The following is a 15,936-nucleotide window of genomic DNA, read 5'->3' on the forward strand; positions in this document are numbered from 1 at the left end:
AAAATGACTAACTTGTTCTACAGGATTAGTCCTGCCATTATATATGGTAAATATAGGTTGAGAAAATCTATGGGGGAGTTTTGCCTTATTTATCTGGGCCAGGAAAGGGGGTTTAGAGATTTGCCTCAAGGCTCTACCCATTGCATCATTCCCCTCACCTCGGTATGACCCAATCTCACCTCGCGTCTCCTCCCTCCTCTTTGCCCTGGCACTAGAAGATGTAATCAAACGGGACTCACTGGGATGGGACTCACTGGGAAGAGACTCAGATGCTTATGATCATTTCCTCCTCGTTTTTCCTCGGAGCTATCACTAGACGAGTAAGACGGGCTCCTTCTACCACGCTTCTTACGATCTAAGCGTTTGCGCAGATAATCTATCTCGGATTGCATTTGCTGCAACACATCATCACGAGACATTTGCCTCTCAGTCTGTGATCGTCACCCAGCCACTTGATCACTACGATACGATTCCACCACCACACTTGGGGTGTGTTTCTTTCCAACTCCCCATTGCATGTTTATAGTTGGGTTTCCCCTTTGGGGACCTACTGATTCTTCCCTTTCTTGATTCACTTCCGCTATTCACCTTCAAACCAAAACGTCCCACTTTATTGTTCCCACAATAATAATAACTAGGCAACAATAAATGATTTTTTTAATGAAAAATTTAATAAATAAATTCATTCCAAATTACATAGATTTGATAAATGAAAACTATGATCATTAAAAAATTATATAGTTGGAAAATATGACTATTAAAAATGTAGCGGATAGGAATTTGAAAATGTAGTAATTAGGAATGAATAAAGCAAGAATAAAAAAAGATTAGAGAAAGATTAAAGAAATAATGAGGAAATAAAATATTCTTAGCTTTTGGGAGTAGAAAACAGTTTGACTATTGTTGATTGTGTGTGTTGGTAGAGTTGGTTAAACGTTTTTTTATTTTATTTTATTTTTTATTCCACAAGACTATAATGCCCTTTTAAGTTAAATATTTCATCTACGCACCTCCACCTGATTTAGCTTTTATCCTTTTGTATTTTGTTTTCCTCCCTTCTCCTCAAATGATAGCGGTAATTATTAGAAGCCAACGTTATAAATTAAAACTTTAAAAACGAATGATATTCATAATGTCTGTTTAAACAAAGCAAATTTAATTATTAACAAAGCATCAATTGTATAGTTTTAATATGACAATAAATCTAGATACATCACAAATTTCATAATTTTTTTCTCAACTAAGATAATAGATTGTAATTGGTGTAGAATAAAAGTGATGCTAAAGTGATGCTGCATTATTTACAACATCATGCCAACTCAACATGTTAATTATGATGTTGTATTAAAGTTGTAAAATTCCTTGGATGTTTAGCATTAATTGTTGTAGATATGCTTTACAATGAGTTGTTTCTAGTTCAGTTAAATGCATGCAGGCTTCTTTTGCTTCTTGTTTCAATTTATTTCGGTCCTTAATGTAAATTCCTTCGTTTAAAAATCCTTTTGTTCTGTTTGTGGAATTGATTTCATTCATCACCTACCCTTTTCTAATATTAAGATTTTATTTTTTGGATTTGGCCGTGTTTGTACAATTGTACCGAGGCATAATTTTGAATAATGTGGCATTGAATACAAATACAAATTTATAATATATCTAATTTGCACAATAATATGAAATCTGGAGTAAACATCAAAAACCAAAACTTTTTTTTTTTTTTTCCTTTTTGAGAAGGAAAAACCAAAACTTGAAGCAAAAGGTAATCATCGATTCAAAATTAAAAAAAAAAAAAAAAATTATTGCTTTAAAGTAATTTTATTTGCTGTAAAGGAAAAAAAGGGATAACGAAAGTCATGAGACACTATTCTAGTACGAGTGTAAAGCGTACTGTCACTATTCTGATTCAGCAGTCAAAGAATATGAAACGGAAAAAAAAAAAAATGTGAGACACGACAAAGAAACAAAAGCAGACGCGTGGAGCCTGTATAATGCGAAGCCCTTTAATAAAAGCTTTTTAAGTTTTAACAACAAAGCCACTTTAAGCCAAAGCGTGTCCGGGATGCCTCTCAGTAACTTCAGTCTTCACTCTTCAATGCCCATTTTTAAAGTTTTTTTCCATTTTTTTTGTTAGACAATCACACAAAATATAATCCACCAAACACGGTGCACTGATTTTTGTCAATTTGCTCTGGTTTCATTCATCATATGGCGCAAAAAACCTGTTCTTCTTCTTCTTCTTCATCCCCATCCTCATCCAACCAAACATGGATTTATGATGTCTTTGTTAGTTTCCGTGGCGAAGATACCCGCTACAAGTTTACCGATCACCTCTTTGCTGCGTTGGACCGGAGAGGGATTCACAGCTTTGACGATAACAGAAAGCTTGAGAGAGGGAAAGATATCTGGACCGAGCTTGAGAAGGCAATTCAGAAGTCCAGGATTGCCGTTATAGTGTTCTCAGAAAACTACGCTGATTCGGAATGGTGTCTCAGAGAGCTGGCGAAGATAATGGAATGCAAACAAAACTTGCAACAAATTGTGCTGCCCGTTTTCTACGAGGTTTGTCCTTCCCACATTAAAAGTCAAAAGGGGAGTTTGGAAAAAGCGTTTGTCAGTCATGAGGGGTGTTTTGAGGTAGACGAGGTGAAGAGGTGGAGAGATGCTTTGACTGAGGCTGCAAGCTTGTCCGGGTGGGACTCGAAAAATGATGAAAATCGGTAAAATTCATTTTCTTGCTCGATTTATTCTTATTATCAGTGGCGCCCACGAATTTTTTTTCTCGGGTCTTTAAGGTATTTAAATTATATATATATATATATATATATATATCACGTTATCGATTAAAAAAAAAACATATACATAAAGTTTTACAATTTCCTTCATTAGTTTTTATATTTTGATATCATTGCAAGATAGTTTATTATAAATTGTCATTATTTATTGTTAATATGAGCAAGTGTGACCATTTTATTTTGTTAAATTTATATAATATTTTTATTTTTATGCTGTTGTTATTATCTATTTATCATTGTTTTTTATAAAAATATTTTAAATTAAATGATAAAATTCAACCCACTAACACCTAATTAAATTGTCTCACATAGCCACGCTCATTCAAACATAAACAATACATTAAATGTCTACTCAATTAATCAAATGTTTGAACAATCACTAATTCTACTTTTTTTTTTTCATGAATCACTAACTTTATAACAAAAGACTATTATAACATGATAACAACACACACTCATGAACGTTTTTCACTTTATTGAGTAAAGATGTACTGTGAGTTCTTAGAATGAGAGAGGTCGAGGGAAGAGGGTGCCAAACTCCAGTGCAGTACAAAAAAAAAAAAAAAAGGAAGCAAAAGCATCTCCTAGTTTTGGAGTGTGTATATTGTATAGAGACAAGCTTGTTGGGGAGTACAGCTGGCTCTAGCATATAAGCAAGAGAGGCAGTCGCCTAAGGCCCCGAGTAAAAAAAAGGCCCCCTAATTTTAACCAACAGAGTTATTTCTTTTATTTTAATATTATTAATTAAACCATAATATCAGCCAATAAATAAAATAGTATTTTTTTTTACAAAAAATAAATTCTATGCTTACTATATTTTTCACGATACTTTTACAATAAATTCTAAGTAGTAGGATGTTATTGGCCGTTATTGGTGGTTAAAAAAATAATTTCAATGGTGGGTTCAAATTAGAACTAGTAACAACTTAACACCTAGAATTTATTGTGAAAATGTTATGAATTTAGCACTTCTAAAAAAAAAACTGTTGGGAAATTTAGACTCCAGTTGATAGAATTAACAAGTTTTAAATTCAAGTTGTTAATTAGGTTTATTATGAGTAAAATTTGTTCAAACAAACAAATATCAATATCATGTCAGAATCATATGCAGTGGAAAAGTAAATAAGACAATATATGATGATCTAGGAAAACCAATGAAACCAACCAGTTTCACAGTAAAAAACTTAGGGAGAAACCTTCCTGAAAAGCAATCCACTATAGTAAAGAGAAGTTTCAAATCTAGTACAAAACCTTTTTCTCTAGCCTCTATAATTCTCGTAGATGAACTCATAGTAGAAACTTTCTACTGCTTCAGAACCTTTGAACTTTTCAATATATAAACGCCACCATTTTGATGTACAGATCCCAGTACGTGACTAACTCCTTTACACGAATCCCAGTACGTGACTAACTCCTCTACACGAATTTGGTTACAAGATCCTAAGGCGCAAAAGACGCAGTAGCTTCTTTAAGAGAGAATAAGACTTTTGTCACCTTTTGCTTGTGTTCTCCTTATATTCTCTTATGTGACGGCCTCTAAAATAAGCCTTATATATGTCTAGGGTTGTGAGAAAAGAAACCCTACATAAATACATAAGTATTGATCGAAAATCAGATCTGAAAATTATTTCTGTAACCTCGATAGATGCCTCAATAGATAGTATTTGTCGAGCCTCATTAAACCTCGATAGATAGCTATCTATCGAGAAGCTGTCGAGCTATCTATCCGGAGGTGTCGAGCTATCTGTTCAGCTTTAGTGAACAGTTTTTCTTCACTTGTTTCTTGATCTAGTCTTCATGGCTTTAATACTAAACTTGAATAACATGTTCTTTGAAGTATTAAACACATCCTAGATCTACCCAAAAACAAGTAAAGTGCGTTTTGTCAAAGGATTAGCCAATTATATAAAATATGTCCTTAAAAATCTCCCCATTTGACAATCCACAACAAAACCACAACAAACAAATGAACATATGAGAGAAATCATAAATCACTCAACTCATACTCACTTGTTAAGTACAATAAAATCTACCCTAACAAAAATTCTTGAAAATTGCAAGAAGAGAGGTTATGACAAGTAGACTTTGGCAACCTATATTTTTGAAACACTTTAAACAAAACACATCAAGGCATCTTTGTGTGAAGTAGAAATAATAAATTGTATACAATAAAGAAACATGTGTATAAAGATAGAAAAGAAACAACACGTGGAGATAGGTGAAGAAAACATACATCATCACATATATATCAAAGATAAGTACAATGTATGCAAACATGGTCACAAGACTGGTGTACAAGAAGAAGAAGCTAAAAGTAGCTCCTACAACAACAAGGAGGTAAACACTACCCCCTATTAAGAAGAAACACAACTCCCTTTTACAAGGGCGTGTATTTCTCCTCCTAACTTGTAGAATCTTAAAAAAGAAACCACAAATTCCCCACAAATTCTACCCTTTTTTGTCACGATTGACAAAGGGTACAAAAAGTTAGAAAGCTTAACTGAGAAACAAAAAGACAATCAAGGATGATCAAAGGGGCACAAGGAATCCATATAAATGCATAAACGTAATAAAACAAGATGCTATGGATGACAAGATAAAAGAAAGATGCAAAACATATGAAAAACAATGCATGCAAGAGAATCTCGATTGATCGAGAGGTGTCGAGAAGCTATTGAGCCAACCTCGATGGATCAAGAAGCTGTCGAGAAGCTATCGAGATTGCAATAAGAAAAAGCGGAAGAGCTCGATAGATAGCCTACCTGTCGAGAGGTTTCAAGGAGCTGTCGAGATTACTTAAAAACAGTTTTTCAAAGAGGAGAAAAACACAGATATGAATGTAATCAAACATGCAACTCAACCAAGGATCTAAACAACATTTTGATCTCTCAAAAACATCTCTCAATCAAGAAAAAAATGTCATGCATTTTGATCCAAAACATACACACACACACACACAAAACAAGTCTAACCAATTTTATATTTCAAAAAACAAGTCAAGATAGTTTAGTGAGCATACATTAATGCATGTAAATCTTGTGATGGCCAAATCACATTGTACCTACACATGTATCAAAAATAGAAAAGAATTTTGCGTGTTGTGTGTGAAAACATCGCAAGATTGCATATGTGTCTCTATGTTATGACGATTTGAGGTATAAGTGAATCAATTTAACTCATATACGATCATAACTGTTTGATGGGGACTATCACCTTCGAGATACATCCTATAGCTCCCACATCTCCTAGAATACACGCTTACAATCATGTTTTAAAGCATTTTGTTCTTTTTGATTTTATTTTCTTTGCATATTTTTCTTTTTATTAAGCATATCATGTATGGGTATATAAAAGAGAAAAGAAATACCCAATTATGTTAAGCTTTTTGACATTGCACTTTTGCTATGCCGAAGCATACATATGTTATGTCATGATTGGCGGGTAACAGTGGTGAAATGGTTATTTATGCCTTTCTCTTAAGATTTACTAGTCATTTTCATCAAAAAGAGTGATACAAGTGTTAAGTATAAGAGATCACTTAACCTTACTCATCACAAACAAAGAGTCACAAAACTTACTTGCTTAGTTGTGCATAGAGATGCTCATCTAAGTTACAAGTGATACAAAGTTTAGAGAATTTTGTTTCAATGACCATTTTAAGATTCACAAGAACTAATGTACACAAACACACTGTTTTTGTATTTTTCTGATTTTTCCCTTTTTTATTTTGAAAAAAAAAAAAAACTAAACAACCAAACAAAAATAGACAGACAACATGAAAGCATGAAAGAAAAATGCAAGTGCATGAAGGCATGATAAAAAGGTGCAGATGCATGAAAGCATGATTCCAAAAGCAAATAAGAAATCAAGCAAAGAGAGTCCTACTATAGATAGAAAGAATTAAAGTAGAGGACAAACAGAAAAGACAATTAAGACTTAGGCTCATTTCTCACCCACACAACACGAGTCTTTGGCCGTGAAGATGAAAAGGCACATGTCCTAGCATGTCTACTAAAGGACATAGAAGAATTAAGATTCTCCTGAAATTGAGTTTAAAAACTCAAAACTTTTAATAACTCTCCAAACAAAGGTGTAGGTCCTTGAGAGGAAACCTGTGACCGTTTGGACACTTGCTTTTGAGGATATAACTTGAAGCAATTAGGACGAATGTATCCAGAAACACCACAATAGTGACAAACATGAGGTCTAACAAAGGATTTAGAGCTAGCCAAATTAGTTTTGGATTTCATACCTTTATTACCTTTCTCAGATTAAGGCACAATGACAGTCCTTGATCCAGAAGCCGTGGAAGAAGAGGGGCCGGAGGAAATAATATATCCTAAGGCAGTCTTATCAGAACTAGGCTTTTGAGCACTCAATACCTCATTAAGCTTTGCACTGGACATCCTTTCTATTTGAGTTCTAGCTTAGCTAAGCTCAACCTCGAGATTATTGACCTTCTCTTCTAATGAGGTGTTCTCCACAACAAAGTCTCAACTAACCTTGTAATCTCATCCAGTTTGACTAATAGATCAGCTTTTTCAATTTTTGCCTTATTAAGCTTTTTTCTACAAAGATGAGAAGTCTTTTCAAATTTTATGAATTCAGTGCATAACTTATCATAGGCTTCCTAAAGGGTCAATTTCTTGGGTACTTCCTCATCAGAAGAATCCTCACTGTCACTAGCGCTCTCGACAATCACCTTATCGGTTGAGGCATCAAAGGCCATAATGTGACTACATTCATCCACATACTCATAGGCTAGAATGACACTTCATTTGGGACATCTGAAATCTCTTTAAGCTCCCTAAATCTCTTATTAAATTGATCATAAGTTGTGTCTCTAGCTCCTCTATCTCTGTCCTTTTCAATAGGGGGAAACTTGATCCTTTCTTGCCATCTAGAGGCATCCATCAAGGAAACCCTCTATCACCGTATTTGTTTATTATGTGTAAGGAAATGCTAGGATTCCCTATTTCAGAGAAATGTGAAGCAAAGTTATGGAACCTTGGGAAGACCTTCTTAAATGGCCCTGCCTTCTACCACTTATTCTTTGCTAATGATTTGGTTCTTTTTACCAGAACTGACATGAAGAACTGTTGTAATGTTAGAGAAGCTCTTGATTCCTTCTGTGAGTTCTCGAGCTAGAAGATCAGCCACAACAAATTAAAAGTCTACTTCTCCCCTAACGTAAGTTAGGACTAGTGTAGTGAGTTGTGTGATGTTTTGGGAATTAGCTCCACCCTCAACTTAGGAAAATACCTAGGGTCAACTTCGCAAGACTTCAACTTTGTCCTTGAAAGAGTCCAAAACAAGCTTTAGGGTTGGAAAGCTAAGATGTTGTCCATGGTAGGGAGGATTATTCACTCTCAATCAGTTATCTCAGTTGTCCCGTCCTATGTTGTGCAAGGTTGTATCCTCCCAAATAGAGTGCAAAATGGGTTGGTCAGAATCAACAAGAATTTCCTTTGGGGTTCCACCGAAGAGGCAAAAAGGATGCACATGGTCAATTGGGGAAAGGTTATTAAACCTAAAGCCAAAGGCGGACTGGGCCTACCAGAAGCTAAAGGGAGGAATTTGGCTTTGGTTGTAAAATTATGTTGGAGAATGGAAAATTCTAGCAATGCAAAACGAGCAGAAGTTTTTGAAGAAAAAGTACCAATGGAGGACGATTCCTAGCAAAGGAGCCAAGTCAAGAGTCTGGGTAGCAGTGAAGAAGGGTTCTAATGTGTATGAGAAGAGATCCAAATGGATTATTGGCAGCAACAACAACTTGAGTTTTTGGCATGATAAATGGCTTAGTATAGGCTCTGTAAGATCCTTGATTGAAGGCCCCTTGCTCAGAGAAGAGGATAGGCTATTAGTTAAGGATGTAATGGTTAATGGGAGCTTGGACTTGGGTAATCTGTTTGTTGATTTTAATAGCCTAATCCAAAGTGCTATTCTAGCCACTCTTCTTTGAAGAATCTCAATGAGAGGGGACAAACGAAGCTGAATATCTAGCTCGAACAGAGGATTTGACTCTAAGAATGCCTATCTTCTGGCCATTGGTGAGAATCCTGACACCCCTGACTTCCATGGCAAGTGGTTATGGAAACTAAACTCTTTGCTTAAGATCCATGTCTTTCTCTGGAAATGCGTGTATCACAATATATTTGTCAAGAGTGTCCTCATTTAAAGAGGCATTGTTGGACTAGGTGGCTGTGATGTCTATCCTAATATGAGTGAAGATATTATTCATGTCCTTAGGGACTGTCAAAAAGCCAAAGATTTTTGGAATTCTGCCAGCTGCCCCCAGACCCTCTGGCCTTGAAAGCTAGATTGAAGCCAATGCTAGAAGCTCTCTTAAGGCAGAGAATAAAGACTACCCTTGGAGCACCTTCTTTTTGTTTGGAATCTAGAACCTTTGGCTCTAGTGTAACCAAAGGGATTTCAAGCAACAAGCAGCCAATCCTTTCTTGTTGAGAGCAGTTGAGATGCAAGTCAGGGAGTACTTCTACTGTGTGAGTGGCTTAGGTGAAGATAAGTCCAAGGTATCTACGGAGGTGAGATGGACAAAGCCAGCTGCGGGATGGCTTAAGTTGAACATAGATGGGTTCGTGATGGGTGCTAGTGGCTTAGCTGGGTGTGGAGGACTAGTTAGAGACAGTACTGGGCAATGGATTATAGGTTTTGTCAAACCAATAAGTGTTGCTTCTAGTATAGCAGCAGAGTTGTTTGCTCTAAGGGAAGACTTAGCTTTATGTGTGGAATCAAAAGGCTCATACGGTAGAAGTGGAGCTTATTGCATCTACAACAATTTCTTTTAGCAATATCACTTCTAATGGGGACCTATCTAGTCTTGTTGATGATTGCAGGGAACTTCTACTGCAGCTGCCTCAGGCTAGGATGTCTCACTGCTACAGAGAGGCAAATTGCTATGCCGATGCTTTAGTGAAATTGGGAGCTAATTTATCTTCTGGTTGTAATCGCTATGTATCCCTTCCTTCTACTATTAACCCCTTTTTGTTGGTTGATTCCCTGGGGTTGTCTCGGACCAGGGCTTGCTCAAGTGTATCCCTTGACAGTATTTCCTAATTAATATTATCTATCCAATTTACCCCAAAAAAAAAAAAAAACAATACACACATGTAACAAACTCTATGTATTTTATAATTATTAAATTATATAAATTTATATTATATTTATACTATACACACACATCACAATTCATATAAATAAGGTTATAGCCAAAAAAAAAAAAAAAATTCGCACAATCATCATCAAACACACACACACATAATATAAATTTTATGATAAATAAAAAGACACTCTCAACTTACAAACACTCACTTTTTACTCTTAAAGTCGAAAATGACAAAAAAGTCAAATAAAAAAAGAGAGATGAGAGAGAGAGAGAGAGAGAGAGAGAGAGAGAGAGAGGTCTATGATTTGTAGAGATGGAGCAAGGATTTAGAATTAGGTGGACAAAAGTTAAAAAAAAAAAAACGTAGATCAGCCCTGCTCCAAAAATATTTTTAAGGATAAATTAAACTAATAAATAAATAAATATATATATATATATATAAAATTCAAGTCGGGTTCACCTCTTCAAAAAAAGAAAAGAAAGTCAGGGGTTCAACCCTGAACTGCACATAAAGTAGTGCCGCCCCTGATTATTATAGATGTAGAACTGTAGCACTCGAGTTTCCAATGGAATAGGATCTTCTGTTCAGATATTGGCTACTACTATCACTTTTGAAATAGTTTATTCTTTATCCGAAAACATACATGGAACCAATTACATTTTCGTGGGATTTTTCAATTTTATTATATTTTTCAAGGATAATTTCATCTTATTATATTATTAGATTATTACTGATTTCTATTTTTACTGTGTATACAATCGGCAGTTTTGAGTCAAAGTTTATAGGAAAAATTATTGATGACATTTCTGGCAAACTAAATGAGCTGGCACACCTTACTGTTGCACCCTACCAAGTTGGCATTGGGTCTCGAATGCAGGAACTCAAAAAGCTATTAAGCAAACATTCCAATGATGTTTGTATGGTTGGGATTTGGGGGATTGGCGGCATTGGTAAAACAACAATTGCCAAAGCTATCTATAACCAACTACGAATAAAGTTCGAAGCAAGTTGCTTTCTTGAAAATGTAGGAGAAATTGCTAAGAAATCACGAGGTATAATTGATTTACAGGAACAGATTCTCTCCAGCGTTCATGGAAATGGCAATATAAAAGTAGAAGGTGCTGCCAAAGGAACAACGATAATAAAAAATAGAGCATGGTGTATAAGGGCTCTTCTTGTTCTAGATGACGTGGATCACTGGGACCAATTAGATCAACTGGCAATTAGGCGTAGTTATTTTCAACCAGGAAGTATAATTATCATTACAACAAGAGATAATTCTATTTTCAAATTGGATGAGATTAATGAGATATATATGCCGCTAGCTTTGAATTATCATGAGTCTATTGAGCTTTTGAGTCTGCATGCATTTGGAAAAAAGGAGCCTGAGGAAAATTATGTAGAGTTATCAAAGGAAGTAATATATTATGCTAGAGGGCTTCCACTGACACTCAAAGTTTTAGGTTCTTTTCTGTCCAATATGAGCACAACTGAATGGAAAGGTACATTGGAAAGATTAAGACAAATCCCTAATGAAGAAATTCAAAAGAAGATTATGGTGTGTGTTCAGTCACTAAGTGACACACAGAAAGAGTTGTTTCTAGATATTGCATGTTTTTTTGTTGGAATAGAAAAAAATTATTTATTCAAAATACTCCAAGGGGACCAAGACTCAAATTTAATCCTTGAAAGCGATCTGGGAGTTTTGGTTAGTCGATGCCTTGTTATTGATTGCTCCAACCAGTTGACAATGCATGATATCATCAGAGACATGGGTAGAGAAGTTGTCCGCAATGAATCCCCCAAATTTCCTGGAGAACGTAGCCGACTATGGTCTCCAAAGGATGTCCTTGATGTACTACAATCTCACGAGGTAATATTTTAGATGCCTGAACTATAATGTTGGTTGGATCAGAATATAAAACCAACCTATCTCATTTAGTGTAAAAATAGTAGAATATTTGTTACTGTGTATTCATCATAGCACATTTCTTGAGGAACTAGAGACACAGTACTTCTCCCTTAAACCATGCAATGCAGAATGCACTTTGCCTTTGCATCGCAATCAATTATAGGACGCAACCCTTGTTTCTATATGTACACAACCTATTATTCTTTATATTCATGCAAATTGAAATTCCTTAAAATCTAACTTTTACACAATGCTCTTTCTTATTAGGGAACAAGATCTGTTGAAGGCATTATGCTAAATTTGCTCAATACCCAAAATTTAACGGTGGAATCCAGAGCATTTGTGAATATGAATCGGCTAAGAGTGCTTCAACTAAATTATGCACAACTTCAGGGAAACTTTCAATGTCTTTCCAAGAGGCTAAGATATCTAGAATGGTATGGGTTCCCTCAGGAATCCATACCACCAGAATTAAACATGGAAAACCTTGTTGCTATTTACATGCCCTATAGTAGATTGATAGAACTTTGGAGAGGAACCAAGGTATGCAAGTATATTTTTTCATCTTTCTGGTTTAGATCTATTGAATTCATACGGATATTAATTCTATATTTCATTTTTATTTTTATTTTTCTTCTTTTTGTTGTTGGTTTGCAGATTCTAAGAAAGTTGAAGTTTCTTGATTTTAGTCATTCCTCTAACCTAAGGAAAACACCAGATTTCTCGGAGATCATCAATCTGGAGGTGTTGGTTCTTAATAATTGCAATAGTTTGGTCAAGGTTCACAAGTCTGTTATATGTCTCGACAAACTAGTTACTTTCGATCTTACTTACTGTAAGAACCTTGAGCTTCCCCAAGAGATTGACGAGTTCATGAAACGTGTAAACGACAGGGAAACAAGACTTGAACCCAAATCGCCATCAATAAGAAGGCAAGCATTTCACATTTTCCCAAAGAAGGTAATTTCTCCCTCTCTTTTATCTGAGAAAACTGGGTTTTTGGACCTTAACTCATTACTCATGAATTAATTGAAGAGGAATTGATTGCACAAGACAATTCTAGTATTTTTTGTACTGGGGTTGAAATTCGTGACCATTGCTGTCTCAACCAGTTGCAGGATTACATCTTTTGTTTTCGGGGGAAGCCAAGGCACTCCGAGAGTGCAGCAGCTCATCATCCTTCTCAGCCACAACCACCTCGGAAGGAGAAAGCTACTCTTGTTCTGACTACTTCTACCTTCAAAAGTGAACTAGAGGGTTTGGCTCTCCAGAAACTGGATATGAGAGTAGTCGGACATTTCAAGGTATGCAAGTATTTGTTTTCATCTTTCTGGGCTTGAATAGTTTGGATATATTGAATTCAATGGGACGTTAATTCAATACTTTTCTTTTGGGTGGGAGAACAGATTCTGGAAATGTTGAATTTTATCAGCACTTTGCATTTTCCAAAGAGAAACCTTGAACTTTTCTCAAGATTCACCAATCTTGCGGTGGAGGATCTCATAAACTGTGAAAGACTTGGGATGCAACCGAAAAAAATTCAATTGGGAGCATCGCTCCGAATATCTTCAAGCATTCTAACAATGTCAGTAGCAAGCATCGCTCGATTTCATTTATCAGTTGTAATCGATTTCATTGATGGACTCAAGCTTGAATCTAGCTCATGCAAAACACTACTAATAAAGCAGCTTTCAAAAGGTTTAGAAGCGATCTATGAAAAATTTGCCACGCTCTTGAAATGGATAGATGTAAATTACTCTGAACTATTAAAGAAGAGTCCTACAAAGCTTTTCGAGGTCTGTCTCTCTCTCTCTCTCTAATTTCTAGTTTTATTGAACTGGGATTTTGGAGCATAACTCGTTACTCATGATGTAATGTAATAGGAATTGATTGCAACCATCAGTATTAGTTGCTTCCTATCTCGGGGTGAGATTCCAGAGTGGTTTGACAACATTAGTACGGGATCAATTTTATCTTTTGTTGTTTTACCCACACCACTGAAGCAAGAGATCCAAGGTTGGCTTTTATGTGTTGTATTTGCAACCCAATTTCATGATATTCATGGATTTGATATTATATGTAAATTCAAAAATAATACCAAGGGCATCGAGTGGCAGTATGAAAAAAGGAATTGTCGTGTAAACCCAAGTCAGGAAAATATGTGGTTGCACTCTGTACCACTACATGGCATTGTATGCATGTTGGAAGCTGGGGATGTAGTGGAGTATTCAATACAAGTTAGAGGGAGTTTCCAACTGAAGAAGTTTGGGGTCAAACTGATTTATTGGAATGATACGGAGTATTTCCGATCCAATTGTAAAGCAATGATCTAGAATGTACACGTGCCCTATACAGATGATTTTCTTGAGGCAGTTGCTTCAATAGATCAAGCATTATTGGCTGGTGATAAGAAAATCACATTTTCCATTTACAGGTGAAGTTTATAACTCTCATGCAACCTAATAGGACCTGTTTATATTACAATTATAAAAAAGTTTCATGAGTGGTTTTTATGTTCTAATTAATATTCTCTTTGCCTCCCCTTAATTTTGTAGGATCAACCTTCCGGTTACCTCCCCTTAAGTGGTTTTTTTTTTCTTTGTACTCCGACTCCTACTAGCTTAAAATCCTGGGCCCATCCCTGTCTATGATTAAGTTTAAATGTAGAAAACAAAATGATTGTATTCTTTTTTTTTTTTTTTGTTTAATAATGAATAGACACTACTTTTTTTTTTTCATGTACAAATTTGTCTACAAACTTTGTACAGGAGCATCCATCCTTGCAAAACTCGTTAAAATTGGGTTTGGCAAATGAAGTTTTTCGTCATACCACACGAATAGATGCTCTCTTTGTCAGAGAAAAAGATAGAGATTTTAGTTCGCTTGCTCCTAAAATCGATCCAAGTCGTTTGCAAGTTGCATTCAATTTCCTTAATCAACTCACGATTCTTGATTTAAGGCTATGCAGAAGATTTCAATCACTTGATGAGCTTCCAACAGGTTTACAAGCGATGGATGCAAGCAACACCACGCCCCTTGTATGGATTTTTACTGGACTAAATTGGGAACTATCAAAACAACTGCAATGTTCTGGCTGCTCCAAAGTGCTCAAGAAGAATCGTACTAGTAACCTAGAAAACAAGCTTCTCAATGTATCTCTCTCGTCTCTATTCTTGTTTGATCAAATTTGGTTTTTGGACCATAATTCATTACTAATGATTTTAATGTATTAGGAATTGATTGCAACCGACAGTTTTAGTGTTTTCCGCCCTGGGGGTGAGTTTCCAGACTGGTTTGATGCCCTGGTGGTGAGTAAGGGATCAATTTTATCTTTTGTTGTGCCTTCATTAATGAAGCAAGAGATTTGGGGGTGGTTTCTATGTGCTGTATTTGCAAGCAGCTTTCATGATATTAAGGGATTCACTGTTTCCTATAAATTCAAAAATAGAACCAAGGGCATTGAGTGGCAGTGTCAACAAAAAAATAGTCACATAATACCATGTCAAGAACATATGTGGTTGCAACCTGTATCGCTACATCATATGCCACATCTGTTGGAAGCCGGAGATGAAGTGGAGTATTCAATATGCATAAGCGGTGGTTTCCAAGTGAAGAAGTTTGGGGTCAACTTGATTTTTGAGAATGATAAGAAAGATTGCCACTCCTATTTTGAAGCAATGGTCGAGAATGCATCACTTCCTTATAATGATTGTTAACGTGTATAGTATTATGGGCTTTAGGCCCAACGAGATTACTTGTATAACACACATTCTTGTACTACATTCTTACTTGTATTGCACTCATATTTACTTGTACTACACTCATATGCCTCCTATATAAAGGCACTCATGTATATTGTTTCAGTGAGAAATACAATACAATCATATAGTATTTCTAACATGGTATCAGAGCAGTTACTCCATTCTCAACATCGCTTCTGCCGTCACAACAGTTGCCGTAGCCTTTCGCCGTTGAACCTTCGACGTCTTCTAGACATCATCCTTGGGTTCCGGACCTATAGCAGTTGTTGTTGAGGAGTTCCACACTGCAAAGACCACTGCCCCTTTTCGCACCACCGCAACTCTTGCTCCGATTAGTTTTTTGCAGG

General features: G+C 35.8%; 1 protein-coding gene across 1 annotated transcript; it reads left to right on the forward strand.

The window, feature by feature from the left end:
* Positions 1–2,090: 2,090 nt before the first annotated feature.
* LOC142638504 (uncharacterized) lies at positions 2,091–15,648 on the forward strand. The gene is made up of 9 exons (XM_075812534.1): positions 2,091–2,714; positions 10,682–11,789; positions 12,096–12,371; positions 12,486–12,788; positions 12,941–13,132; positions 13,235–13,624; positions 13,712–14,149; positions 14,597–14,980; positions 15,062–15,648. Exons 1-9 carry the CDS (start codon positions 2,203–2,205, stop codon positions 15,542–15,544), a joined length of 4,086 nt encoding a protein of 1,361 aa, XP_075668649.1. The 5' UTR covers positions 2,091–2,202; the 3' UTR covers positions 15,545–15,648.
* The last annotated feature ends 288 nt before the right edge of the window (positions 15,649–15,936 follow it).

Source organism: Castanea sativa, chromosome 6 (assembly GCF_040712315.1).
Source record: "Castanea sativa cultivar Marrone di Chiusa Pesio chromosome 6, ASM4071231v1".
NCBI classification, from domain to species: domain Eukaryota; kingdom Viridiplantae; phylum Streptophyta; class Magnoliopsida; order Fagales; family Fagaceae; genus Castanea; species Castanea sativa.

Excerpts from the sequence above, each read along its gene's own strand:
- LOC142638504 (XM_075812534.1), top strand. The coding sequence starts at position 2,203 with ATGGCGCAAAAAACCTGTTCTTCTTCTTCTTCTTCATCCCCATCCTCA. Across the intron at positions 13,133-13,234 it reads GAGTAGTCGGACATTTCAAG|ATTCTGGAAATGTTGAATTT; the intron begins GTATGCAAGTAT and ends GTGGGAGAACAG. Across the intron at positions 14,981-15,061 it reads TAGAAAACAAGCTTCTCAAT|GAATTGATTGCAACCGACAG; the intron begins GTATCTCTCTCG and ends TTAATGTATTAG.